The sequence below is a fragment of the Mucor mucedo genome, assembly GCF_025094135.1.
Source record: "Mucor mucedo strain NRRL 3635 chromosome Unknown EV154scaffold_157, whole genome shotgun sequence".
In the NCBI taxonomy this organism is placed as follows: Eukaryota; Fungi; Mucoromycota; class Mucoromycetes; order Mucorales; family Mucoraceae; genus Mucor; species Mucor mucedo.
The window spans coordinates 33,089-58,984 of record NW_026252441.1 but is presented as its reverse complement, the minus strand read 5'-3'; the positions used below and the strand labels follow the sequence as shown (position 1 = coordinate 58,984).

Sequence of the window (25,896 nt, the reverse complement as noted above, 5' to 3'; positions counted from 1 at the left end):
ATTGAAGTGCGGGTATATTCATTCTTGATTTTGACTTACGGTAGCCATTTTAGTGACGTTTTCCACTTGTTAAGACAGAGAGTGATCCAGCCTCGTAAAACAGGTTTCACCCCAACAAAATGAAAGTTATGTCAAGGGTGTCTTTGCATTCAATAGTGGCACATCCGAGTAATAACCTTGTTTCCTAGTAAAGTCTTAAGCTTTCTGGAAATTAGGGATAAACATTGCTACCAATATTTTTCATTATGACGGTGGGGATAGCCCAAAGTAAAATTGTTGAATTTTTTTCCCCCGATGACAGACCATCTTGTCATTTTTTTTTTTTTTTTGGAAAATACGAATGCCTTTCTGGGTGTTGTAAAATATATTGTTTAACAACCTTACAACATGTTTCAATCGGCGTGATTTTAATTAATTTTCTTTATATACTTCCCAGCAGTGTGGATCCAAATAAAATAAAATTATCAAAAGAAATATCCCAAAACACCAGAAATTTATCCAAATCAGATTTTATTTCGATTAATGTGCGATACAAATTGGTGCACATTTTGCGATTGCGCAGTGAGTCCATACTCGGTATGTGAGCTTTTAGACATTCGAGTAGTGAAATAAAATGAAATAAACTCAATGAATAACAATTAGGATTCAGTATATTGTTCCGATGAATGTTATCGACGAGATGCATCATTTATGGATGCTGACCTTTCCCGTTATTCAACCTTGCCACCTCACAGACGTAGCAATAGTATAAGCAGCGAAGACCTTGCTTTGATGTATTCTGAATCAATACACAGTCCTCTTCCTGATAAAACTGTACGACAGTCGTTCCCACCACCTTTGCTATCATCATCGATATCCCCGGCCAATAGTCATGAAGAATTGGCTTTGAGAACACCTATTAATGTATCGTGTGATTCCCCAATTTGTGAAAAGTTAGATTTCTCCACAGACACTCCAGATTATATTTTTAATAGCATACAATCTAGAGATTAGTTTAATTTAATCTGGCGCTCAAAAAAAAAGAAAGCCCTACTATATATTACATGCATATAATAAACATATAAAAAAAAGGGCATCTCATACACGTTGATGTAACCCCATTGATTGAAATAGTAAGTGGAAAAAAAAAAGACATGATATGAATGCACAGTCAAGGTATCAACTTGTTATGACCTTGCTGTCATATTAAAAGTAATACAATTTGTCCCTTGCTCATTGGTTCCCAAGGTAGTGCAGTAAATGCATATTTATCCCGAAGAAAAAACAATGACGCTGACATACATGGAAATAGGTTTACGTACATGTACTCATCATTGGATTAAGGACACTAAAACAACCGATTTTACTTGGTAAGAATGTAAGTTTACGTGAATGAGTCCCTCATAGACATTTGATAATGACTTATCAAATTAATTCAATCCCGAAATAAGGAAAAATGGGTCGGAAAAAGCTTGATTTAGGGTGAAGTGTATGTTAAGACATATCAGGCAAACGAATTTGCTCATAAATTACCGGGCAAATTTATCTTTTTGGCGGATAGATGGTCCTATTATCCGTTCGAGGACACAAAATCTTTAAAATTTAAATCCTGGAGCACAGTTACACGGATACGCGTATGTTTATGTACTTATCACGGCCCCTTATTTCATTATTGATTATTTACGGCATGTATACTGTTAACTGAAATTAAATTCATTATTTGTATTTAGAATAGACAGCGAACAATAAAATCACGAGCAAAAAAAATGTATACAGGCTTTTACTGTGTTACAAAACTTACGTCATTACTCATGCCATTCTAATTATAGCTGACGGGCTTGTCGTTTATGCGAGCTGAGCTCCATTTCGGCCAAGAGTCTAAAATTGGTAACTTTTGGAAAGTACATCATGCTAAACAAAGCAAGAAAAAAGTATAAAAAGAACTCACTGTTACGAAATAGGTTTTCTTTTTTCTTTATTCAAATTACTTGAAAAAACTATTTTATAACAATGTTCTCCAAATATCCCGCCGGTACCCTTAGCGTCACTATCAGTAAGTAAACTTAATATATCGTTGGTGAAAAAGACCTCGTATTAAACGCGTAATTTCTTTCCTTTAGTCGAAGCTCGTAAGCTCCACGGTGAAGATTTCATGGGAAAGAATGATCCTTATGTGTAAGTTGTGTTTGAAAATAGAAAAGAAGGGACTTTACGGGTTAAAAATAAGTGATCTAACGGGTATTTTATCAATAGTGAAATCTATATTGATGAAGATTACAAGCAACGCACTACTGTTATTGAGAACAGCAACAACCCTGTTTGGAACGAGACCTTCACTTTCAACTTGGGTGAAAGCCGTAAGCACAAGCTTACCCTCAATGTCCTCGACAAGGATAAGATTGGTTCCGATGATATCGGAGACTGCAAGTTCGATTATGAGGAGGCCTTCAATGGTGCCCCTATTGATGCCTGGGTCAAGTTACCTACCAAGATGGGTTTGTCTAACCACGGTGAAGTCCACATCTACGTCCAATTCACTCCTGCTTAAATACCAGTGCTTTAAATAGTGTCACATAATTTGTATAAAAAAATACCATGTATCCCCCCTCCAAATAAACACTTTTTTTTTCTTTCTATTGAAAACGTTCTTTTTATTCCACACTTGTTTAAATACAACTTTCTGCAGCCTTGACGGACACTGCATAGAGGTACATAGGCACATAGGCACATATCAACAGAACAATGGATACGGCCTATATTTAGTCATGGGGTAGAAGCATAATCATGATGACTTCAGGTCAATAACATCCCAAAAGTACTTTCTAGAAGAAGTGATGTAATTCATATACAGAATGCCTGGGTCATATTCTGCTTTTTTGTACGACCTGAGTCGAGTCTTTTCTGCAATAAAATAACGCTAAAATTCCGTTAGATAATTATTCAATATGTTGAACATGTTGGTTGTTTTGATTATGTTCTTGTTGAAGTGAAGTACTTGTTTTAAATTTGTTTGTTTCTTTCGCGCAGTAAATTTTTTTTTTTTCATAGTTGTTTATTTTATATTCAGGAGCATAGTAGTAGTATTCATGTGAGTTTGCACAAAAAGCTCAGGTTGCACCGTGATTAGTCGATATTTTTAAATAACGCCAAAAACTAAAATTGTTTAAATTACACATAGGGACTAAGAGAAGCCGTAACTGCATTGAGTTCATTTATTGACAATATGTGAGGGTCTACTTGATTTTATTCAATTGTCTAATTCGGTATTTTTCTTTTTTGACCTGGTCAGAATCTGCTTTAGGTCTACTCAATAATGGTTTGTATTTAGCGGATTTAAGAGTTCTACCTGCTCCTAATAGAACCGTCGATTGCTTATTGTCACTTGCATTGATACGGCCTCTTACATCTGTACCATCATTAATAGCCTTGCTTTCAATTTGTTGTAACACAGTCCTATATAAGTGCCCTTTGATAATATGTGTATTCCACAACTCATGAAAATGTCGATATGTTTTTAAAGGAGTAGTGATTTTTGCTGTATTATTTTCGTTTGCGTAAATCCAATTCATATTTTCAAATTCGCAGTCATAAAGCATGAGTGGCAAATCACTTGCCATAGGATAGTTGGGTCTTGCCGGTACTAGGTCAATGTCTAACAGGTTTTTCACGATTTCTGGTTTTTCCAATTTTTGCCCCACCAAGAACAAAATGGCCATAATGCATCGAACCTGATGCCATAAAAACGCTGTTCCTTTTAACTCAACCTCGTAAAAATCGTCACTCAGTGGCTTAATTTCCAATGACAAAACGGTTCGTTCGTAGCAGGTGATATTTTTTGATGGATCCAGCCTACAGAAATTTCTAAAATCATGAGATCCAGTCATATAACTAGCAGCAGTTCTCATCAATTCTAAATCCAGTTGGCCTTTCTCAAAAAAGTATTTGTATGTTCTTGATTTACAATCAAATCGTGCATTAAATGAAGGACCGACGGGCGCCCAGGCCAAAATACGAACATCGTCAGGCAGCAATCGATTTAAAATTTCAACATACGGTAAGGGATCCTTGACAGTGTCAGATTTACTGTTAGTACCTCGGACATTTAGTGCCACTACTTGTCCTAGTCCACTAACGCCTTTATCGGTTCTTCCGCATCGAGTGAATTGACAATTGTCGGCCTGCTGAATCAATTTACAGGCTGTCAATGCTTTGAACAACTGTCCTTCAACGGTTGGAGTTGTATTCTCGTCGCCCTGTGATGCAAATCCAGAGTAATTCCAGCCGAGATAAGCTACCTTTAACGCAATGCGACGTTCTACATAACGGTTTACGTCGAAAGGTTTTCGACCAGGTTTATTGGGTGGCAAAACGTCATTTCTTTTTAATCGATTCTCCAATGTCTGAATCTTTTGAATTAACTGACCTCGACTTAATTTTTCATAGTTGGAGGGGATGTGGCTTGTAGTGTTACTGGTCAGTCGAAATAATTTTTGGAACCATTGATTCATTTTTGACATCAACAGGGGGATAAAATGGATGCCAGTGAGTGAATCACCACATTAGCAGGACAGTCACTAATAAATAAAAAAGCATCAACTGGTTTCTAAGGGACAGCCAAGGTGCGCTTAGATCAAGAGCCTTGGGTTTTCACAATGCCTGGGTCAACAAGATTCTATTTTTGTGGCTGATAACTGAAAGTAAAACAAGAATATTTAATCAATGATAAGAATGCTACAGTTATAGCATGCATATATAAATTTAAGTTTGTACTCGAGGGACTCGTACGTCTCATTCAAGTTGAATCAAAGGTGTTAAATGTCTGAATATCTCATTTGGAAATGACTAAATTTGACAGCTAACCATTGTTCACTATCAACATTTTGCAAAACATAAGGCTGTACCTTAATTTCGGGTCTTACAGGGACCAAAGTATTTCGCTTTAATTAGGTTTCTTCAAATCGTATATGATTCGTCAACAGTTATTGATATTGATAAAAAAATTTAGGGTATTCAAGTGTTGTACAGTAACATCAAATTTATGCCTACAACTAATGGTATACACCTGAATTAAAAGATTTGGGCAAGGAGAGCTTCTATTGTTTTGCTTGTGTATCAGCCCGATTGATGACGGTGATACAGCCACTAATTCATCAATATTTGGGCAAATTGAAGAATTGATAAATGAAATTTAAGATACAAATCAACACAAGCTGTAATTTTCTAGGGTATTGCTGTATTAAGCGTAGAAGGACTTAGCTGATAAAGGTTTCATTAAAATATCAAATTTCGCAGATAAGACTCAACAAGTGAACACAGATTGACTTTTGGGAAAATTAAAATTTGATTTTAAGAGCCAATGAAATGTCAATGAAAATTGAAACTCCAAAAAGCGATAGGTTAAGGCTAAAAAAGGATATTTAGAGCCCAGAATAGAAACGAACACAGAATTATTTCCATGTATCGATTCTTCTTCTTTCAAAGCGATATTAATTAAATGAAAATAGACGAGGAAGATTTAGAAAGGGCTGGAACCCGTTCGAGAAGACAACTATCAAATTCAAAACAATATTCAGTCTATCCACCACAAGATTCTTCGCTACTAGATGTGAAAAAGTCATCCCATGTCTTCAGCCATCTTTTAAATCGAAAATCTCGATCGTTTATTCTTATATGCATCGTCGCTATTGTATTTCTGGTCCTGCTTTTCTCTAATACCTTTTACTTTAAAGTGAAAACAGGCTCAAAACCACAAGTTTCTACTTTTGAACAAACTGCAGACTTCCAAGACTCGAGTCATTTCGCCAATTATGCACTTTTAAATAGATTATTACCAGAAAAGAAGGGTAAAATATTTAAGTTGAGCCGGAAAAGCGTTTTGACTGTAACGTTTTTTTTTTTTTTTTTTTTTTTTTTGTAGGGTCTACATCATCTCGATTTAATTTCAACAGTTTAGATGCTGTTACCCTTGGCCAAGATTCCTTTGCACGTCAACTCTCTAAAGGCAAAGTTTTAGGGCACACATTTGACGAGCTTCGTCGACTCACCAACAACATACCCTTGCCTACCACCTCCGCCTCTAACAAACAATACCGTCGAGTTCCGGTTACAACTATCATACACACAAAGACAGTAGCACAATTGTATATTCAACTGCAATCTGTCTTAACTCAGACAGCTTTACCAGAGTATATTTGGATTATTTGTGATACAAATCAGAAAAACGAGGTGGATGCACGAATCATGACACTGGACAGGAGACGCGTCAAGGTTATGGCAAGAGATAATGTGGATACCATCCCACATCAATGGTTACAAGCTACTGCTCATGTTTCAACCGAATTTGTCTGGATAATTGATCAAGATATTGCACCTGGAAAGAGATATTTGGAAAACCTATTAAAACTATCCTATACAAAGCAGTACAGATCGTCATTATTGGGAACCGAAGCTGTTATATTGGATGTGGAATCTGAAGATAAAATCGAATGTATGCCTGCCTCAATTAATTCAGGTAGCAGACAGATGAGGAGTAAAGCTGTAGATATGGTAAATGACAGCTGGTTGCTCCGTCGCTCTTGGATCCCGTTTGTGGTGAATGAAATTAATATGGGCAATACTACTGCTGCTTTGGACACATTTACGGGATTATTTATCAGCCGTGCTCTGTATATGAATGGCGGTATTCCATCGATTGCCCTTCCAACAGATCCGATTGAACGAGCTTACTGGGGAGACGTTAGACTTCAAAAAACCAAGAAATCCGCAACATGCAATGACCTAACAACATTTTTGCATGATAAACAATCCACTGCATACGACACATTGTCATATAGAAATAATGGATATAAAAAGACCGCTACTACACCGTTATTATTTTATGTTGATTCAATTGAAAATCTAGAAAATTTAGCTACACTTTTATGCAAATTTGAGGATAAACAGGAGGTGGATTTACATGTTGCTATAAGTGGCAGTATTAAGGGTTTATCTGACCAGCAGGTGAAAAGTTCCCTTTCAAATTTATGCGGCAAACCATCGGTAGATCTTATTGTCCACGATATCAGCATGTTGCACACGACACCAGATTGGAATTTAATGAATGGTCTTTTCCATCGTTTAGCTTATATCATGGCTGCAATCCAGCCCAGAATTTTAATTCATACTGTAGATCAAGAAAGTCCATTGTTTACAAGTATTAAATCAGCAGGTGAAATTGCGGATGTAACCAAAATCTATTTACCAACACAAGATATATCCCATGCACTCTGGATGGCGGAATTGCCTATTGATACACTTTCAAGTAAGGACTCATAATATAAATCTTATTGGCAACTAAAATATTTTATTATAGAGTGGAACTCCTTCACTATTAAAATTTTGATTAATACAGATAAAAAACCCCATGCATTAGCACGATTATTGAATTCAGCAACTAGCGCACATTATTTCGGAGATGATGTGGATTTAACAATACTCATGGATCATTCAACTGACCAAGTGACGCAAACATTCGCAAATAATTTCAACTGGAAAAGGGGAACTAAAAACATCCGCCATCGTATTGCGCAAGCCAGTAAGTCGCACTTGTTTGCCGAATCTTGGTATCCTGCAAATAATGACGAATACGCAATTATTTTAAACAACGACGTTGAGCTATCTCGATATTACTATGGCTGGGCCAAATATGCGATCCTTAGATATCGATACATGGAATCCGAGAAAACAAAAAATCTATTTGGAATAAGTCTATATGCCCCTCCTTTGATCGAAACTGATCCCTCAGGTAGACATTTCTTTAGTCCAAGTCATGTTTTAACTAAGGCAGGCTACCCTGAAAAAAGTAACGAACCTTATCTTATGCAATGGCCTAGTCATTCAGGTGCTGTGTTTTTCCCAGAACATTGGAGAGAATTTCACGATTACATCACAGCCAGAACAGCAGATATTTATGGATTCCAAATGCAGGACGTGGCTGTGCCGGATTTAAGATCAAATGAATGGATAAAATCGTGGAGAAGATATTTTGAAGAATTGATTTATCTTAGATCTTATGTCATGTTGTACCCTAATTTTAAAGGAAACAGTAGCTTATCTACTCAGCATTTGGAGTTAAGGAAGAAGGCAATGCGGGAAGAATTTGCCCAAGCTACTGCTATATACAATGTGCCTCTAATGGATGATAATGATGAAATTATAGAATTGAAGTTATCTGATTTTGAAGAATTACCGGTGCTTGATATTTGGGGTGAAATATCGACTCACAAACAATTAAAAGAAAGAGGGTCAGATTTACACGACGAAATATCATCCTGTCCAGCTCCTATAGAAGACCATAACCAATACGATCCAACTGATTTACTCTGTCCATTTTCTAGAATTGTAACTGTAGATGTAGAAAACGAGGACGATCCTGTACCTGAGCTTCCAACTCGCGAAGTCGCTGTTTATATTTAATATCAATAAAAAATCTACAAATCACCATAGAATCTCACTCTCATTAAACCTTGATTTAAGCCCAGATAAATAGATTTGTTTTTTTTTTTTTTTTTTTTTTTTTTCACAGTTTCCTTTCTCTCTCTCTGCCCAAACAAATTATAAAGTATGCCAACCGAAGTAACAAAGTTAAACAACATAGACGAGGAAAACACAAAAAGTCCAAATAACATGAGACAACAAATATTAAATAATAAGTTTGGCATGCCAACAGACAAACATACTCATTCACTTCGTCGAGATCTTTTACTCTCGAATTTTGATCGAAACATGACTGTTGAAAAGGCTCGTTTTGAGCCAACAGAGGATATTATTAGAGCACAGTCAACCCCAGCAGCTTCAAATACCTTACATGTGGATGTATCAAAAGCGGATGCTAATATAAATGAAGATGTCATCAAAAATCCAAATAATATCGAAGTGGCTCATCCACCACTACCACCTACCGAAATGACTTATGCACCGACCATGTCACCTTCGGCCCCTAACATAGCAACTTCGAATAGCGGAACAGTAACAGCAAGCCCAATACCGCTAAATGCTAATCACTCTATGAGTGATAGGAGAAGGTTAAATCAAGCTCGAAGTGAGGTAATTATTACATGATGATTTTCAATCTATTGTTCAATGGAAAAGGAAAAACTAATTCAAGTTCTTAATTTGAATTTATGTCATCATATAGGGTAACCCAAATAGTAGCACAAGCCGTAAAAAGCATAACAGTAAAAAGCAAATAAAACCAATTATGCATGGAACTGCTAGTCCTGCCGAAGTGTTTCATAGAAATTTAGTCGACGCCGTGTCTAACGTCGAAGGTAAATATATTAGCCATACTGAGAGTATTGTAGACTTGATACTCATTATATCAGATTCTGATGAAAACGAACATTATGTTTACCCGTTTAGCGGAAATGAGTCGTCAACCCATCATTTGTCAGATATGACCGCTTCCGGTATTCATAGACCTATTTCTGTTAGATCAACTCCCGCTTCACATGATTCCAAAAGAAGAACGGGAAATAAAGGACTGGGTGAATGGTTAAAACAAGCCTTATATAACAGAAACTCACAACACCATACTAATAGTCTTGACGAGGAGGAGGAAGAATGGTCAGATAGTGATTATAGCAGACGACCCAAACTTCGAAGTAACCTAAACAACCATACAACACATCAAAACTCGAATAGATCAAGTATCTTGAGAAGATGGCATGACAGTTTTAAAGGGTCTATTTCTTCAGATAAAAATACTTCAAAAAGATCGAGAAGAACATATCCTCCAATACAAACTCCCGCAATGCAGCAAGCATATTATTACGGCGGAAATAATGGAGGAATTAGCGGTGCCGGCGGATACACCAGTGACGAAGAGGATGCACCTTTACTAATGAGAAGACAAAAAAGAATTCCGCGTAGCAAAAAGAATTGGTAAGCCTTCAACACTCTCTCTCTCTGTCTCTTTCTAAAACTTATCTTCAATTATGAATTAATAGTAATAATATCCTTCGTAATACGTTTTTGGTCGTACTAATGGCTATAATCATGCTATTGATGATTGTCATACATAAAGCAGAACCTTTAGTGGAACTCACTGTGGACATCGGCAGAGTGCTCGCCACCGACAAGGAATTGATTTTCGATCTAAAAGTTCAAGCAAAGAATCTGAATTGGTGGACTATTCATGTAGCCGATGCAGATATCAGTATATTTGCGTTTAGTCAAATTGTACCAAGTGTCATAATGGCAAACAATGCTGCAAATGTAACTCATGTTGAAGGTGTAGATCCTGCAGAGTATCTAGGTGGCCTAGTTCACTTCGATGAACCTTTATCGATTCAATCTAGTTTATTTAATAAAGGTCCAACTGAAGCTATAAGTCAAATTCGTATAAAATCACCAGGAGCAGATACCAGCGGGAATGAAAGATGGTAAGAATTATAAAAGCACAGTGCATCATTTACTAATTTCAAGGAAAAAGGTCTCGCATGATTAGATATCCATACGGGCTTGTGGTACGAGGAGTTTTGAAATATCGTCCAATACCTTTGATATTAGGTGTTTACCCACAATCTATCGCGATTTGCAATGTTAATCAAGTAGACCCAACTACAGGCACTGTATCAAGTGACCCGGATAAAACAATATGCTCAAACGATGAAGTAAATGTTTTCTCACGGTTTTAGCTATGTGTAACATAATTTTATTGGGACTGTTACTTTTATACTTAGAGCAAAAAAAAAAAAAAAATTGCATTCCCCTTTTTATCTCTTTTAAAATTATATAAAGAAAAATGAGTAAACTTGTCGTATATGGTGGGGCTGGCGCTTTGGGACGCACTCTTGTTCAACATTTTAAGACAAAAGGATATGTAAAGTAAATCAGGGGCAGGGGGCGGTTAATGGGAGCATTATCACTATTTAGGGTAACACAGTTATGTACTTACTCTACTTTCTGAATTTTGTTATTAGACCGTGATTAATGTTGATCTGGTTGAGAATAAAGATGCTGATTTTAATACTCTGACTACTATTTCTGGATCTCTCTCCGAGCAAGGTCACGCTATAAATGAATCAATTGCTTCTGTATTGGGTACAGAAAAATTATGTGGTGTGTTTTGTGTCGCAGGTGGTTGGGCTGGCGGAAATGCTGGAAGCAAGGGTTAGTGAAATTTGAGTATCTTGCAATTGCTTTATATTTAAGTATATATTACAGATTTCTTAGCAAATTCCGAGCTTATGCTTGATCAAAGTGTAAACTCTTCTTTGATTGCTGCCAACATTGCCTCCAACCATCTTCAGCCGTAAGTAGTTCAGCGCAAAGATGGACGCGTATTATTTTGGAGATAAAATCATCTACTGACTTGGTTACAAATTAGTAATGGTTTACTCACTCTGACAGGTGCACTACCTGCATTAAAAGCAACCCCTTATATGATTGGTTATGGTGTTGCAAAAGCTGCCGTTCATCATCTTGTTAAAAACTTGGCCGCACCCAAGAGTGGACTTCCTGATGGATGTAAAGTGACTGCACTTTTACCGTAAGACATAGCTGATAATCATGGGTTAATATAACATTGAGATATTAATTATTAAAATCCTCTTTATAGTGTCACAATTGATACTCCCATGAATAGAAAGTTTATGTCTGACGCAGATTTTAGCACGTGGACCTCCCCAGGAGACATTGCAAAGTGAGTATTTATCTCTGTGAAAGACTTTATGATTCTAATGTATTCTGTACTCAGTCAATTGGAGGGATACCTTACCGGGGGGTTCCCTCTTACTAGTGGCCGACTTGTTAGTGTCGTAACCGTTGGTGGTATCACTTCATTCGAACAGATCGAATAAGTTTTGGTTTCTATCGTTTGGTAGTGCAGCTACCCATAATAAAAATTTCTTTTTGTAATACATATAAAATGGTTAGAAAAGGAAAAATTCTTTGACGAGTTGATGACACGTTGGTGATATGAATGAAATCAAGTTAATTTTTTTAAATTTTTTTACCATTTAAAATAATGCAGGCACGCAATGATCAGCAGGACATAATAAGTAAAAATATGTCCTACCTAATACCAAAAAGAATAGTCAAAACTATTCAACCTGATGTATCCGTATTTTCATTATTATTGCATTGTTTGAACTTTGCCTTTTTGTTTCACAAAAAATATTTGAGTATACGATGAATAAAAATTCCAAAAAATCAAGAATTATTATTTATTTTGTCCGCCCTTTTCAACGTATTAAGTAGTATCGAGAGTAAATCATCAACTAGACCGCAGAGGACATCTAGAATCCCTTCCTGAACCCCAGCACCCCAACGTTTATCAGTCAAAGACTAGCTAATTTAATTACTGTTATATTAATGTATATATGGCTATAGAAAATCATTAGTAGCCTGTCTGATTTACTTATTCGTTTAGTTTTCATCGATTATATTTTATCTTGGGCATACAACAAAGACCCGTACGATATGACAAAATTGATTAACTGTGTAGCAAAATACGTATACCAAGGAATTAAGTAAGAGTACTTAAAAAGTCAAAGCTTGAGCATAATCCCATTTTTGACACACCAGAAGAAAACTTTAAATTTGAAGGTCTTTAAAATATACCGAATTATTGGGTACGCATGTATCTTTCCCTTTTTTTAACTTTCCAGTCTTACAGGGTCATTTTTTTATTCCGTGACCAAATGAGAAGTTTTATTTATTTCGTGGCCGTACAAATTTTATTGAAGTTCGTGTTGTAAATCCATGTTAGATTTTGATCCTTGTGCTCTACGTAAATTGTCTAATAAATACGCACACCTGTAAATGCCTATGTGTATATTTACTGGAATATTCAAAACATCCTTTAAGCTACGGTACATAGCCGAACTACTGCTAAAATGCTTTTATTACAGTATATAATTAAGTTACTATCATTACGCAGTCTGTATATGTGTAGCAACTCTTGTTTACAATCCAGTTCGAATTATGCTCGTAGAATTTTCACATCTGCTCATTTTATTGCGCCTTAAACATTGCATCTATAAATGATTGCACTTGTGGAGACACTGATATAGTTTTAATTTAAGTTAGCTATACATTTTGACACATCTTGGTACGGGCAGTGTATTTGTTAATGTGATAAATCAGATTTGAAAATTGTCGATTTTTATAGCATGAGTTTTTTTTGCCTCACTGATTTAATGTATATTTATAAGTACATAATATCTTTCATTTACGGCCTGTGCTAAAAATTTGTGCTCTAATAACAATAGGGCTGAAGCTTTTGGTAATATTCATAATACATGTTTCTTATTTTCCGTGTCTCTTTCAGGCGGCGGAAGAGAAAAATACGATATTCCTAATTCATAGCACATCTTTTTGATTTCGTGAGTCACAATAGTTGTTATAATTTTTTACTTTTTACATTGTATTTTAATTTGGTAAATGTATGTGATACGCCAAAAGTATCATTGATTAAATTTTTGCTGCTACTGGAGCACCAATTTACAATTCAGTATAGATCTTGCATAGGTATTTTGAGCTCTTTTCAAGATTCGGCACAGCATAAAACTGGTATATTTAAAACGCTAAGAATTCAATATCAAATACAAACATGAAAAGACTTAATTCAGCTTATTCTCTCTTACTCAAAATGTCATTTTTCTTACTATAATACTCAGTAATGTAGTGTAAGTAATCAACAATTTTGGTAATTCTGCTGTCTTACATCGAATATTGAATAAAACATCATGTCCGGTTTTTATAGTCACCAGCAACATTTAGCTATAATACCGCTTCTTATGGCATTTGTATGCGATCTTTTCTTTGTCATTATAATAAAAGAGTCTACTACACACATAGTTTTCTTATAAAGTAGTTCGACTGTTTCGTGGGCATACCATACACTCATAGCTTTTTAAAAATTTAACTGATGATACAAAACTAGACTGGTCATTTAATTTCTGATTTACTTCAAGAATAAACTTTATAGAAACTTGTGGGACACATTCGTTTCAAATCACATCAATAGTCATACATAGTATTGATTGGTCAACCATCATATGTCCTTCTACAAAAGAGGAATAAATTCAAGTACAGTTAGAAATAAACATACTACAGATCAAATTTGAATATAAAGTCCCACTTTATTTAGATTCCCTATTATGGTCATGTATTATATAGACAATTTTCAGTTGCCGGCGGTATCATTATATGATCCATAAACCAAGTCCAATATATGCTCAGCTTTGTAGTTTTTTCTTTGTGAGTTCTTCATGTGAGCCACAAAAAATAAATCCCCCACACTCAAGAATACATACCGTGTGCTACTGCAACGTTTCTCATAAAGTTCTGTGTTCAGAATTGAAAAGTCTGTATATTTCTATATTATATCCACCATTCCCAAGAACACAAAAGAAGTAAAAGAAGATATAAATACACATTATTTCTGTCTTCATTTTAAGAAAAATATAAACCGTTTTTTTACCATCTTTTAAAAATTTACAAATAATATTCTCCATTCTTTTTAACGTTATAAACTCACAACCCTACTATATCAATGAATCATCATCATGATCATGATGTACCCGAAGGTCCTGAGTATTATCACACTCCTGATGATCAAAGAGGACTTCGAGATGATGGGATGATGGAGGAGTATTCAGAAAAAGCTGCTCCTCCTACGAAACCCCGTTTTTACAAAACAAAAAAATACTGGATCATTTGCTCTATTAACACTGTTATTGTTGTCATTGTCGCAGTTGTCTTGGCTCTTTATGTCATTTTCCCTAAAGTGGCCCAATCTTTAATGAACAAGTCCAAGATTGATGTCTCTGCTGCCGCTATTTCATTTACCAAACCCGAGTCCTTGACCAATGCTGCTTATTCTAAGCGTGATGGCGATGATATGAATTCCACCTTTTACATGTCAATGGAAAGTGATCTCTCTAAGACCGGTCCATTCCATGCTACAATCAAGTTCCATAATCCTGTACAAATCTATTACAACGAATCCTACCTCGGTGATATCTTCTTTTATGAAGAAGCCAAAATTGCTAGCGGTAAAGGAAAGTTAAATGCTGTCACTCCCTTCATGATCCGTGATCAAGCTGCTTTTGCTGAGTTCTCAAAGACCATGTTAGCTGTTGAAGAGTTTAAATGGACTCTTAAAGGAAAGCTCGACATCACCGCTCTTAGCAGGTAGATATAAAATATAATTGTATGCAACCTATTTTTACTCATACTTTATCTTAGAACCGCCACAGTCAATCTTAATAAGGAAATCACATTAAATGGTAAGTGACACAAATACTTTCCTCTTCCACAATTTAGTTCTTAATTTTCTAAAAAAGGTATGAATGGCTTCCCTAATGTCAAGATTGACTCTTTCGGTCTTCCTGGTGATGATCCTAAAGGCGGTATTCTTATGGAATTAGGCACTGTCTTGGAAAGTCCTTCTCCCATCGGTGTCCAACTTGGTACAATCAAGCTTGCTGTTGCCTATGATGGTGTATCACTTGGTATTGTTTCTGCTGACGGTGTCACACTCCAAAAGGGTGAGAACAGAATTCTCCTTAAGGGTTCTCTTGTACCTCAAAATGATACTGCCTCTTTGGACAAGATCAGTGTTCTTTTCTCCAACTATATTGCCGGTGTTGTATCTACCACCACTGCCGTTGGTGTCTCTTGTGCCCCTGACGGTGTCAACCCCATTGGCTGGCTCTCTGAGGGTTTCAAGACCGTTAACCTTAAGGTTGGTTTGGGAGCTCCTGCTCCTTTAAAGATCATTAATGGTGTTAGCATGGGTTACCTTGACTTGAAGTTTGATCCTTCTGCTCCTTACGCACCTGTTATTAATGCTCCTGCTGTTACTGCCAACTTCCAAATGCCTTTTGGTTTCTCTTTAAATGTTACTGAACTTACTCAAAGCATCACTGTTGCTATCAACACCTCAAGCACTGAAACTGCCAACTTTGCTGTCATGAATGTTCAAAACGCTGCTGCTGTTAGTGATCAAGCTGCTGGTACCATCAAGTTTGCTTTGAATAATACAACCATGGCCGGTATTGCTGGACAAGAAAGTATTTACAACAAGTATACTTATGCTTTAACTGCTTCCAACAACTATACCTTCATGGTCTCTGGTAGTGCTACTACTAAGGCTATGACTCCTCTTGGTCCTATTACTTTAAATGGTATTAACTTCACCGTTCCTACTACTCTTCAAGGTCTTAACTTCTTGAACAGCACTGCTACTGTTATTAACTCTCTTGATGTTACTGGTGGTACTGCTACTGGTTTGAATCTTGCTATTAACGTAACCATGAGTAATCCCTCTGACTTTGGTATCTCTACCGGCGATGTTAGCTTCAACATGGGTGCCAGTGGTGTCGTTCTCGGTCTTGTTACCTTAAACAATCTTACTTTGAACCGTGGTGAAAACACTGTTTCTGCTACTTCCACTTTCGATCCCAAGTCTTCTGATGTTGGACAAAACCTTTTGAGTACCTTTGTCATGGGTAGCGATAATGCTGTTGATATTACTGGTTATGCCAACTCTACTAGCATTGTCAGTCTTGCCGAACCTCTTAGTGTTGTTACCCTCGCTTCAACTCTTCCTGGTCTTACTGCTGCTTTGATTCAAGGTTCTGCTTTAATTGTTCTTCCCGATACTCTTACCACTGGTATTGTCGGTGTTAAGGTCTCTATTGCTAACCCCTTCAGTGCTGGCTTGAGTATTACCAAGGTCGTCTCTGCTGTCACGTTTGGTGGTATGCCCATGGGTAATATTGATCAAGATATTTCAAGTAATCCTTTTGTCATCGGTGGCAAAGCTATTGCTGAATCTGCTCCTTTCAACATGGCCATGAACTTGGAACCTGCGTCCGTTGCCTTGTTGCTTCGTACTCTTGCTGTTCAATCCAACATGGATACCAGGCCTCTTGATGCCTTATTTGGTTTGGGTGGTCTTGAAGTCGAAGGTCAAGAAAGTGTTGAAGCTGATGCTGACCTCTTCACCAACTTTGATATCTCCAAGTTCACTACAGATGCCATGGCTGCCTTGAAGGTTGATCTTTCTCTTTCTTCTGCTTTGAATATTGGTGAATACAGTAACGATTTAGCTTTCTCTCAAGCTGGTGTTGCCGTTGCCACTGATAGCTCTGTTCTTGGTTTAGTTCCTCTTGTTGGTCAACCCATTGTTCAACAAATTGTTGATGGATCCGTTCTTTCTTTCAAGAGTGTTGTCATGTCTGAAGTTACTGAGAAGTCATTCAAGGTTCAAATGAAGGGTTCTATTAAAGGCTCTGGACCCATGTTTGCTACTATTAGTTTCCCTGCCCCTCTTACTGTTGTGTGGCAAGGCAAGACTATCGGTACTGTTACCATGGCTGATATCAATGCCAAGCCTCTTGTTGGTGCTGACTTTGATGTTCCTGGTGTCTTCACTGTTGCTGATAGTGGTGCTATGGGTGAATTCTCTGCTTATTTAATTAACAACCCTGAATTTGTTTGGGATATTACCTCCAGCGATGTTAGTGTCAAGGCTCTTGGCTTCACTTTCACCAAAATTGCCCTTCACAAGATTGTTAAATTGGCCGGTGCTAGTGGATTTAAGGATGCTGTTACCGTTACTTCATTCGATTTACCTGCCGATCATCCCGATGGTGGTATTGCTCTTACTGTTAACACTGTCATTAAGAACCCCAGTCAAGTTGGTTTCAACCTTGGTGGTGTTGCATTTGAGAACTTCTTTGGTGATGTTGATCTTGGACCCCTCTCATCCGACGGTGCTGCTGTATTCAACCCTCAAGGATCTTCCAATGTTCCCATGAAGGGTAGATTGGTTCCTCAAACTACTCGTGAAGGTATCATTGCTGTCACTACTGTCTTTGGCCATTATCTTTCTGGTAATTCTTCTACACTTACTGTTAAGGGTGTTTCCGGCTCTGGTCCTCAAGGTGAGGTTAGCTGGCTTACCGCTGCTTTCAAGACTCTTACTATTGGCAATGTTATCCTACCTGGTCCTGAGAAGATCCCTGTTCTTATTCCTTCCATTGAAATGAGAAACATGCAATTAGATTTCACCAAGGATCCTTGGGCCCCTCCTACCAGCTCTTCTCAAGTCGAAGCCCAACTTGCTAATCCTTTCGGTTTCCCTCTTGGTGTCAAGCAACTTAACATGAAGGTTGAAGCTACCTATGAAGGTAATGCTGTTGCCAGTCTCGATGTCCCTGATAATGCTGCTACCACTAGTCCTTCTGGTTTGATCACTACTAGTTTCAAGGATGTTCCTTTTGTTGTTGCCAACAAGCCACTTTTCGCTGGTTTCGTTCAACTTTTGACTCTCAGTCCTAGTGTTACTTTTGGCTTGCAAGGCACTTCCAATGCTATTGCTCACACTTCTGTTGGTGATTTAACTCTTCCTGGTATCCATTTCGCTGTTGATACTACTTTAAAGGGTAAATTAAAATAACACATTTAAGTCCTTGGAGTTTTCAAAAAATACTAATTCACTTTTTACTTAATAGGTTTCTCTAGCTTCAACAAGAAGGTAACCATTATTTCTCTCAAAATTTCCGGTGCTACTGCAAGCTATGTTATTGTTGATCTCACTGTTCAAATGGAAAATCCTTCTGATACCACCATTACCGTTGGTGATATTAACTTTGATGTTCTCATGCCTGCTTATAACAATGCTCGCGTTGGTCTCGTCTACATGAAGGATCTCATTATTTCTCCTGGATCCAAGACATACACTGCTACCATGCACTTGGGTGAAATGGCTACTAGTGCCGAAGCTGTTGGTGCCATGTTCCACAATTACATGACTGGTACTACTGTTCCTTTGGTCATTCAAGGTACCGAAAGATCTACCACTATTGCTCCTCTCAATCCTGCATTGAAATCTCTTACACTCGATTCTGCTGCTCCTGGTACTCAAACCGCTTTGATCAAGGGGATTTACCTTACTGGCGAACTTAACGACTTTGCTTTGCTCAACACGGGTTACGCTAATATAACCATTGAGAATCCATTGGATACCCCCATCACAATTATCAGTATTAAGGCTTTATCCAAGAAGAACATTATTTGTACTGCCTTTATGAAAGATTTTGTTGGATACCAAACTATCGGAACTATTGATTATGTTCTTCCTTCCCCCGCTAATGTTGGTGCTCATGAGACTTTCAGATTGGATCGTATTCCTGTTACTCTTCCGGGCCTTGTCGAAGGTATGCAAAGTACTCTTGGTGACCCACATATTGACGTTGAGCAACATGCAGAGGTTATTGTTGGTAACAACTTCCATGTTACCGATATGTACTATACCCAAAAAAGTGTTCCATTTGAAGTCTTAGTTCCCCTGTATACTACCATGCCCGGATTTTTTGACATGTGTATGAACGATACTTTAGGAATCCTTAGCGTTTCCTCTTTCGGTTCAGTAGTACCTCCTGTTGTTTCCAGTACAGCATTGCCTACATTTACAACAACTGTGGACCCAGTTTCGACTGCTCTTCCTACCGCCACCACTGAAGCCCCTGCTACTACTACGGATACATCCACTACTACAACTGACGAGCCAGTTGCCACAACTACTGAGGCCCCCACACAAACTGACCCTGCCTCTGAGCCTGTAGTCACACCATAACTTATTAAGCAGTTATCTCCCACCTTTTTTATAACAATTACTATATTATTCATCCCTATCCCTTAATAAATCGTATAAATATACGTAATAAATCCAAATAATTACACACTCAGTTACATGACTTTAAGCTTTATTTTAAGTAGTCTCTTCCGAAATTCTTCAGAATTTAAACCATCGAATAATAATTCCATCATCGACCAGAAACTTTGTGCTACTGATACGCTTTTCTTATAAAAAAGATAAATTTCTTTCTGACTCAAAACATGCCTTAGTATTGTTTTAGCTCTCGTGCCAAGACGGACAAGTATAAAAAAAAACAGACTTGATTAAGACATCAATAAAATGATTACCGTACACCCAATTGTGAGTGCTTTCTAGGCTTTTGAATAAACTAAATTCTTACTGTACAAACCCATTTCTGATATTTATATTGCTTATTGCGAATATTGCGGAAAATGATACATGTACCGCGCAGAAATAAGTTCCCCCAAACTTTTTACCGCAATGTACCACAAGGGGCCGCGCGGGGAAATGTGGACAAAAACATTATCCCGAAAAAAGAATGCCCCTTCACCCCAAAAAAAAAAAGAAATTAAAAAAAGATGTCAATATTATTGTTCAACAAAACTCAACGAATGGAATTTTTTATTTATTTTTTGTAAAATATGGATATGACTGATGCATAAGAGGAAAAAAAGAAAGATTATATAAAAGTTGTGGTTTTTTTATGGGGGGAATATTTACAAAGCGAGCTTCTCCTTCAACAAGTTTTCAAGCTTGACACCATCCTTGGCAAAGTTACGGATACCTTCGGACAGCTTTTCGGTGGCCATGGCATCTTGGTTCATTTCCCAACGGAAAGCCTTCTCATCCTTGAAGAAAGAAACCTTCTCAAGTTCAGCAGTCTTTGCACTTTCAACACTCAACTTACGTTCCAAAGTCTTGTTATCCTTTTGCAAATCACCCAAAAGACCGGGAGAGATAGTCAAGTAATCACAACCAGCCAACTCTTCGATCTCACCAGTGTTACGGAAAGAGGCACCCATCACAATAGTGTTGTAACCAAACTTCTTGTAGTAGTTGTAGATGGCAGAGACAGACAAGACACCGGGATCGGTGGCAGAGGTGTAGCTCTCACCAGTGCTCTTCTTGTACCAATCGAGAATACGACCGACAAAAGGAGAAATAAGAGTGATACCGGCTTCAGCACAAGCAACAGCTTGAGCAAAACCAAACAACAAAGTCAAGTTACAGTGGATAGCATGCTTGGTCTCGAGAACGTGAGCAGCTTGGATACCTTCCCAAGTGGAAGCAATCTTAATCAAGACACGGTCCTTGTTGACACCGTTATCGGCATATAATTGGATGAGAGAAAGGGCCTTGGCGATGGTACCTTCAGTATCGAAAGAGAGACGAGCATCAACCTCAGTAGAGACACGACCGGGGACGATCTTTAAAATCTCGGAACCGAAGTTAACCAAAAGCTTGTCGGTAGCTAATTCGAGCTTCTCTTCAGCAGAGCTTTTGTATAAATAAACATGAGTAAAGACATCGTAAAACCTTACGAAACAAACAAAACTGTACTTACATGTCCTTGGATTGAGCATATTTGATAGCATCCTCGATAAGATGAGCATATTGAGGCTTTTGGGCAGCAGCCAAGATCAAAGAAGGGTTGGTGGTGGCATCTTGGGGCTTGTATTGAGCAATAGCTATGAAAGCACGCGTCAGTCTTACTGATGGATCTTTATGCTTTTGTATACTTACTCTCAAAGTCACCGGAATCGGCAACAATGGTGGTGAAGTTCTTGAGTTGTTCGAGGACAGACATGTTTAATATATTTAAAAAATAAGTTTTAAAAAGAAAAAAAGAAAAGTGCTAAAGGATTAGTCAATGCCCCCGCTATTTATACCATCTTCGAGGATTTATCCCACTTGGGAATCGGATAATTCGGTGAATGAAATTCGATGACGACAAGGGCCGGGTTCGAATCATATTTTTGATGCACTACTTACATCCTTTAACAATGCCCCGCCGCCTATCACAGCAACTGAAGCGTTCTTATTTAGTCGTTTCCTCTTCATCATCATTGGGTGCATACGAGAAACATATGTTGTGATGAAATCTGGGTGTAATAAGTTAGAGCACCGAGCTTTTCTAGAACGGGTCCCAACCCCCTGTTTCTTCTTACTTTAAGCCTTTTGAATTCATTTAATTTAAGCCATGTTGTCGACAGGCACACTGAACATAATGAACTATAACTAATGTAAGGCTGGTACAAAGCAAAAAAAAAAAAAAAAAAAAAAAAAAAAACACACACACACACACAATTCATTGAGACACAGAAAAGGTTCGATTCGAAAAAAAAGCTGAATTAGGGTAAGAGGGAATAAATCCGCTAGAACTACTCAAGTATGCAACCAACGATTCCTCGATATATAGCATTGTACCCGAGGCTTCTGACATATTTTTACGTAATAAAGGGATAAATAGATGCAATCCGATGACACTAAATCATTTTATCTCGTTTTTTTAGTCATGTATTTGAAATCAAAATAGTGTGAGTTTACCCGCCCACGCCTAAGGGCTTACATAAGATAATCATTGTGAGCCAATCAATTAAATAATTAATCATCTCGACCCTGGTTTTAACAACTTGTAATTGGCTCTTCTTTTTCTTTTTTTAATTCATGCGGCATGTGTGACTCATTTTTTTTGTGCAATCTGATAAGAGGGGAGCGAGAGGCTTGCTTGTCATACAATTTCATTGTAAAATATTCGAGATTTCATAATAAAAAAGAACTAACCATCCACTCTCCTAATTTTATCTCTTTTATCCTAATTAAGATAAAAACGTTTTCGATCACAAATGTGATACATCACAACGTTTTTTTTTTACGCCTCATTTTCCCCTTTCCCATGCTTAGAAATCACACGTTATCTATTATGTTGATTTATTTGGACAGTTTATGCAAGGCTTATAAAAAAATAAAAAGGTGGTCAAAAATAGCAACTTTTTTTTTCCTTTATTCAGCATCGGAAAAACGTATCGCCTTTTTCGCCTTACCTACTGTATCTTTGTGTGGCTCATTATTGATAGCGAATCCATAATGTTACATTATTACACTTGTAGCTTGTCGACCAGAATTCGAATGCACCAATAATTCTTTTGCTCTCAATACCGGGTATAGACAGGTTTTATTTAATTAGGGAACGACTCGCGTGGGGGATTTCACTTATTGTGTTTACTTTTGGGGTAAAACGATTGGTATGATTTCCACCTTGTAGACCCTTTTTTTATTTGTTGTAACTAGCCACCGGTTACTGGGAATTTTTTTTCCTAAAATGAGATTTTTGTTTTTGTTATCACTTGTAGATTGAAAGGGATACCACTTTTTCAAAGCAAAAATAAAACCTGTTATGCTTAAATGTTTGTCACTATTTATAAGTTTATCACAAAAAAGAAAAAAAAAAAAAAAAAAAAAGAAAAAATGATGATGATGTTCAATTATGATTGCGCCAGTTTTTTTTTTCTTTTAAAAAAAAAACAAATACTTCTTTTATGCAGGTAAGAAAGAAGCTGCACTTTTCTGATGACAGGTTCAGCCATTTACAGCCAATTTTAAAATATATACTTATTTTTAACATCACTCAGCTTAGGAACATCCCTAAATAAAACTAGAGTGTAAAAATAAAATAAAACAGAAAATAGTATAAAAATAAGGCAGACGAAAACAATAAAGAACTTTTTAAAATAAAATGCATATATCTTTTGTATCATTTCTTATTATTGCACTACTATTCAGTAACGGTAAAGTAAGTGCCATCACTCGTTACTATGAATTAAATATCACAAGTGTACGCCACAACCCTGATTGTTCAAATCATCTCTCCTCTGTTCTCATGATAAACAATCAAATGCCCGGCCCTCCTCTCTCTCTCAACAAGGGTGACAATGTGCAAGTCATTGTTCGAAACAATATCTTACCCAATCTTCCCGTCTATGGTGGCGTCGGTATGAAAGTCTCGGTTCATTTCCATGGCATTCGTCAAATCAACTCTTCTAGCTCGGATGGTGTTCCCTTCTTAACTCAGAGACCTATCGAACCTGGTGAATCATTTACCTATTTATTCAACGTACCTAATCAAGTGGGCACGTTCTTTTATCATGCACATGTCGGTCTAGAGGAAATGAGTGTCTTTGGCCCTTTGATTGTATACGATTCCGATCAATCCAACCCTGCTGTGGTCAAAAACCAACTCAAAGATGGTCCATTTACCTATGATGATGAACGCACTATCTCTCTTAGTGAATGGTGGCATACTGATCGAGGAAAATTTGAAGCGTATTATCTTGGTCCCAATTTCACGCAGATCTTTGAAGCACAAACGTTCCTAATGAATGGTCTCGGTATCTTTGATTCCAGTATCGATCTTGATACAAATTGCAAAGGCTATGCAATCATACCTGTTCATGCTAATCGCACATATCGTATCCGTGTGATTGGTGCCATGACCTTTCGGACTCTTGGATTTGCTATTGCAGGTCATCAAATGACTGTCATTGAAGTGGATGGAGACTATGTCAAACCATACGACGTGGATTATTTAGAAGTCTCTGCTGGTCAGCGATTCTCGGTATTAATCACAACAAATCAAACATCGGATGACTATGGTATTCATGTCGTGCGTAAATGGGCTGCTGGTATCCCTACCGAAACAAACGGATATGCTACTCTCAGATATCAGGAAGAGGAATTTGTTCCCTGGAGTTTTGATGAAGTAACTGATAAACCGGTGGGTTCAAGAACGCTATCTACCGCTGCTTTACAACCAAGCTTTCCTGTCAATGATACTGTCCATTGGCTTTGGGATAAGATCGAACCTTATTACGGCGTAGAACCCCAAGCACTTTTGAACAGTAGTCGTGTTATCAAATTACGTGGAAGTCAAAACATCATTGACGGATTAACAAGATGGTACATCAACGACGTTAGTTTTATGGAAGATTTTAACAAGGTTATACTGTACGATGTTGTCAACACCACAAGGAATTTGCCTCAAGTGATGGACCGTCATGTTACTGGTTATGACCCGCATCTCCACACCTATCCCCTCAGTCATTTGGAAATTGTTGATATCGTGATACAGACAACACATCGAGAGGGAGAACCTTGTCGGAGTCATCCCTGGCATACGCATGGTCATTCTCACTGGGAAATAGCCTATGGCCACGGTGAATATATGGAAGAGCGAGATGGTATGATTCGAAATGTACCTAATCCTGTCTTTAAAGACCTGACTCTGGTTTATCCCGGTGAAAGTGAAAAACAGGATGGTAATCCCGAAATTGGATGCGGCTGGTCCAAGGTCCGCATTGTAGCTGTAAGTTTTTTTTTTTATTGCCAATATTATCTATAAACACTTTCATATGAACTCATTGTATTTCTAATTTTGTATAGGATAATCCAGGTATTTGGGCTATGCATTGTCATAATTCTCCCCACATGTATATGGGTATGATGTTGGCATTCGAAGAGTCACCAGAGCTTATTACTGAAAGGCTATTTATATAAACAAATCATATTTTTAGAATAAAGTATCATTTATTAAACATGTATAATTACGAACAAAATTTATGATATAAAAAAAAAACCATGACAACAGTTTAGCGGCAAGATACATGACAGCGTTTATTTTTAGATTTTTTTGTAGACTAAGCCAAATGATGATAAACATTGAAAAAAAAAATTGTTTGTAGTGCGTATCATGCCAAATGGTCAGCTATTCAGAAGCTAAAGCGTTATAAATTGGAGGAGCAGGTGGATAAACGGGAGGTGGAGGGTACAAGGGAGGATAGTAAATGGGTGGCATATAGACTGGAGGAGCAGAGCTGTAAACGCAACGATTTTTTCAGCACAGCATTTGTAACCAATCCGCTTTATTACATAATGAACACTTACCATTCACCTAATTTTTTTAGCGTACGAATAACATCAATAGGCGCAGCAAAAGTTTGATGGCAAACGAAGAGTGAAGCAATGAGAGCAGCATATGGTTTCATTCAAGTGTGGACTTTTTTTTTTCTTTGAGTTGTGGGTATCGTGTTTCCCTTTTATAGTGAATAAGTAATCACTTTATTACATACCCATCATCTTTTATGCGAAGAACATGTTTTATGCGGGACATAAAGATAATGGTTTCTTGCAAAAATAGACACCATTTTGATAGATTGCAAGTGATGCATTCCCACTGGATAGTTGGGGAAGCTTCTAAAAAGCAG

The 25,896-nt window shown here is 37.3% G+C and overlaps 9 protein-coding genes across 9 annotated transcripts; 7 read left to right on the top strand and 2 right to left on the bottom strand.

The window, feature by feature from the left end:
- Positions 1-475: 475 nt before the first annotated feature.
- On the top strand, positions 476-1,099 carry EV154DRAFT_77264 (uncharacterized protein). The gene is made up of 2 exons (XM_051607769.1): positions 476-576; positions 643-1,099. Exons 1-2 carry the CDS (start codon positions 523-525, stop codon positions 991-993), a joined length of 405 nt encoding a protein of 134 aa, XP_051452136.1. The 5' UTR covers positions 476-522; the 3' UTR covers positions 994-1,099.
- An 806-nt stretch (positions 1,100-1,905) lies between these two features.
- On the top strand, positions 1,906-2,934 carry EV154DRAFT_555903 (C2 domain-containing protein). Its single transcript, XM_051605312.1, has 3 exons — positions 1,906-2,032; positions 2,100-2,154; positions 2,233-2,934. The coding sequence occupies exons 1-3, from the start codon at positions 1,990-1,992 to the stop codon at positions 2,525-2,527; spliced, it is 393 nt and encodes a 130-aa protein (XP_051452135.1). The 5' UTR covers positions 1,906-1,989; the 3' UTR covers positions 2,528-2,934.
- EV154DRAFT_555902 (pseudouridine synthase) lies at positions 2,552-4,487 on the bottom strand (the record flags this gene model as incomplete). The annotated part of the gene is made up of 2 exons (XM_051605311.1): positions 2,552-2,896; positions 3,261-4,487. 2 exons carry the CDS (start codon positions 4,485-4,487, stop codon positions 2,762-2,764), a joined length of 1,362 nt encoding a protein of 453 aa, XP_051452134.1. The 3' UTR covers positions 2,552-2,761.
- A 986-nt stretch (positions 4,488-5,473) lies between these two features.
- EV154DRAFT_486773 (uncharacterized protein) lies at positions 5,474-8,433 on the top strand (the record flags this gene model as incomplete). Its single annotated transcript, XM_051598897.1, has 3 exons — positions 5,474-5,822; positions 5,897-7,279; positions 7,331-8,433. The coding sequence occupies 3 exons, from the start codon at positions 5,474-5,476 to the stop codon at positions 8,431-8,433; spliced, it is 2,835 nt and encodes a 944-aa protein (XP_051452133.1).
- Positions 8,434-8,546: 113 nt separating this feature from the next.
- EV154DRAFT_526734 (uncharacterized protein) lies at positions 8,547-10,733 on the top strand. Its single transcript, XM_051603417.1, has 5 exons — positions 8,547-9,063; positions 9,155-9,287; positions 9,342-9,900; positions 9,966-10,400; positions 10,451-10,733. The coding sequence occupies exons 1-5, from the start codon at positions 8,581-8,583 to the stop codon at positions 10,653-10,655; spliced, it is 1,815 nt and encodes a 604-aa protein (XP_051452132.1). The 5' UTR covers positions 8,547-8,580; the 3' UTR covers positions 10,656-10,733.
- EV154DRAFT_526731 (uncharacterized protein) lies at positions 10,734-11,917 on the top strand. Its single transcript, XM_051603416.1, has 6 exons — positions 10,734-10,840; positions 10,941-11,130; positions 11,185-11,272; positions 11,348-11,509; positions 11,579-11,662; positions 11,717-11,917. Exons 1-6 carry the CDS (start codon positions 10,763-10,765, stop codon positions 11,817-11,819), a joined length of 705 nt encoding a protein of 234 aa, XP_051452131.1. The 5' UTR covers positions 10,734-10,762; the 3' UTR covers positions 11,820-11,917.
- Positions 11,918-14,518: 2,601 nt separating this feature from the next.
- Positions 14,519-19,612, top strand: EV154DRAFT_472795 (uncharacterized protein; the record flags this gene model as incomplete). The annotated part of the gene is made up of 4 exons (XM_051597920.1): positions 14,519-15,159; positions 15,214-15,251; positions 15,309-18,419; positions 18,489-19,612. 4 exons carry the CDS (start codon positions 14,519-14,521, stop codon positions 19,610-19,612), a joined length of 4,914 nt encoding a protein of 1,637 aa, XP_051452130.1.
- Positions 19,613-20,223: 611 nt separating this feature from the next.
- EV154DRAFT_526727 (transaldolase) lies at positions 20,224-21,480 on the bottom strand. Its single transcript, XM_051603415.1, has 3 exons — positions 21,380-21,480; positions 21,201-21,324; positions 20,224-21,133 (listed from the first exon to the last, which is right to left on the bottom strand). The coding sequence occupies exons 1-3, from the start codon at positions 21,441-21,443 to the stop codon at positions 20,353-20,355; spliced, it is 969 nt and encodes a 322-aa protein (XP_051452129.1). The 5' UTR covers positions 21,444-21,480; the 3' UTR covers positions 20,224-20,352.
- A 1,892-nt stretch (positions 21,481-23,372) lies between these two features.
- On the top strand, positions 23,373-25,236 carry EV154DRAFT_555897 (Cupredoxin; the record flags this gene model as incomplete). Its single annotated transcript, XM_051605310.1, has 2 exons — positions 23,373-24,998; positions 25,076-25,236. 2 exons carry the CDS (start codon positions 23,373-23,375, stop codon positions 25,187-25,189), a joined length of 1,740 nt encoding a protein of 579 aa, XP_051452128.1. The 3' UTR covers positions 25,190-25,236.
- Positions 25,237-25,896: the final 660 nt, after the last annotated feature.

Bases quoted from the DNA above. Each gene is read 5' to 3' on its own strand.
- EV154DRAFT_77264 (XM_051607769.1), top strand. From the start codon at position 523: ATGTGCGATACAAATTGGTGCACATTTTGCGATTGCGCAGTGAGTCCA. The intron at 577-642 runs GTATGTGAGCTT...AATAACAATTAG, and splicing joins GCGCAGTGAGTCCATACTCG to GATTCAGTATATTGTTCCGA.
- EV154DRAFT_526734 (XM_051603417.1), top strand. From the start codon at position 8,581: ATGCCAACCGAAGTAACAAAGTTAAACAACATAGACGAGGAAAACACA. The intron at 9,901-9,965 runs GTAAGCCTTCAA...ATGAATTAATAG, and splicing joins CCGCGTAGCAAAAAGAATTG to TAATAATATCCTTCGTAATA. The intron at 10,401-10,450 runs GTAAGAATTATA...TCAAGGAAAAAG, and splicing joins ACCAGCGGGAATGAAAGATG to GTCTCGCATGATTAGATATC.
- EV154DRAFT_555903 (XM_051605312.1), top strand. From the start codon at position 1,990: ATGTTCTCCAAATATCCCGCCGGTACCCTTAGCGTCACTATCA. The intron at 2,033-2,099 runs GTAAGTAAACTT...TCTTTCCTTTAG, and splicing joins TACCCTTAGCGTCACTATCA to TCGAAGCTCGTAAGCTCCAC. The intron at 2,155-2,232 runs GTAAGTTGTGTT...TTTTATCAATAG, and splicing joins GGAAAGAATGATCCTTATGT to TGAAATCTATATTGATGAAG.
- EV154DRAFT_526731 (XM_051603416.1), top strand. From the start codon at position 10,763: ATGAGTAAACTTGTCGTATATGGTGGGGCTGGCGCTTTGGGACGCACT. The intron at 10,841-10,940 runs GTAAAGTAAATC...TTTTGTTATTAG, and splicing joins ATTTTAAGACAAAAGGATAT to ACCGTGATTAATGTTGATCT. The intron at 11,663-11,716 runs GTGAGTATTTAT...TTCTGTACTCAG, and splicing joins TCCCCAGGAGACATTGCAAA to TCAATTGGAGGGATACCTTA.
- EV154DRAFT_526727 (XM_051603415.1), bottom strand. From the start codon at position 21,443: ATGTCTGTCCTCGAACAACTCAAGAACTTCACCACCATTGTTGCCGAT. The intron at 21,325-21,379 runs GTAAGTATACAA...GTGCTTTCATAG, and splicing joins CGATTCCGGTGACTTTGAGA to CTATTGCTCAATACAAGCCC. The intron at 21,134-21,200 runs GTAAGTACAGTT...TTTATACAAAAG, and splicing joins TATGCTCAATCCAAGGACAT to CTCTGCTGAAGAGAAGCTCG.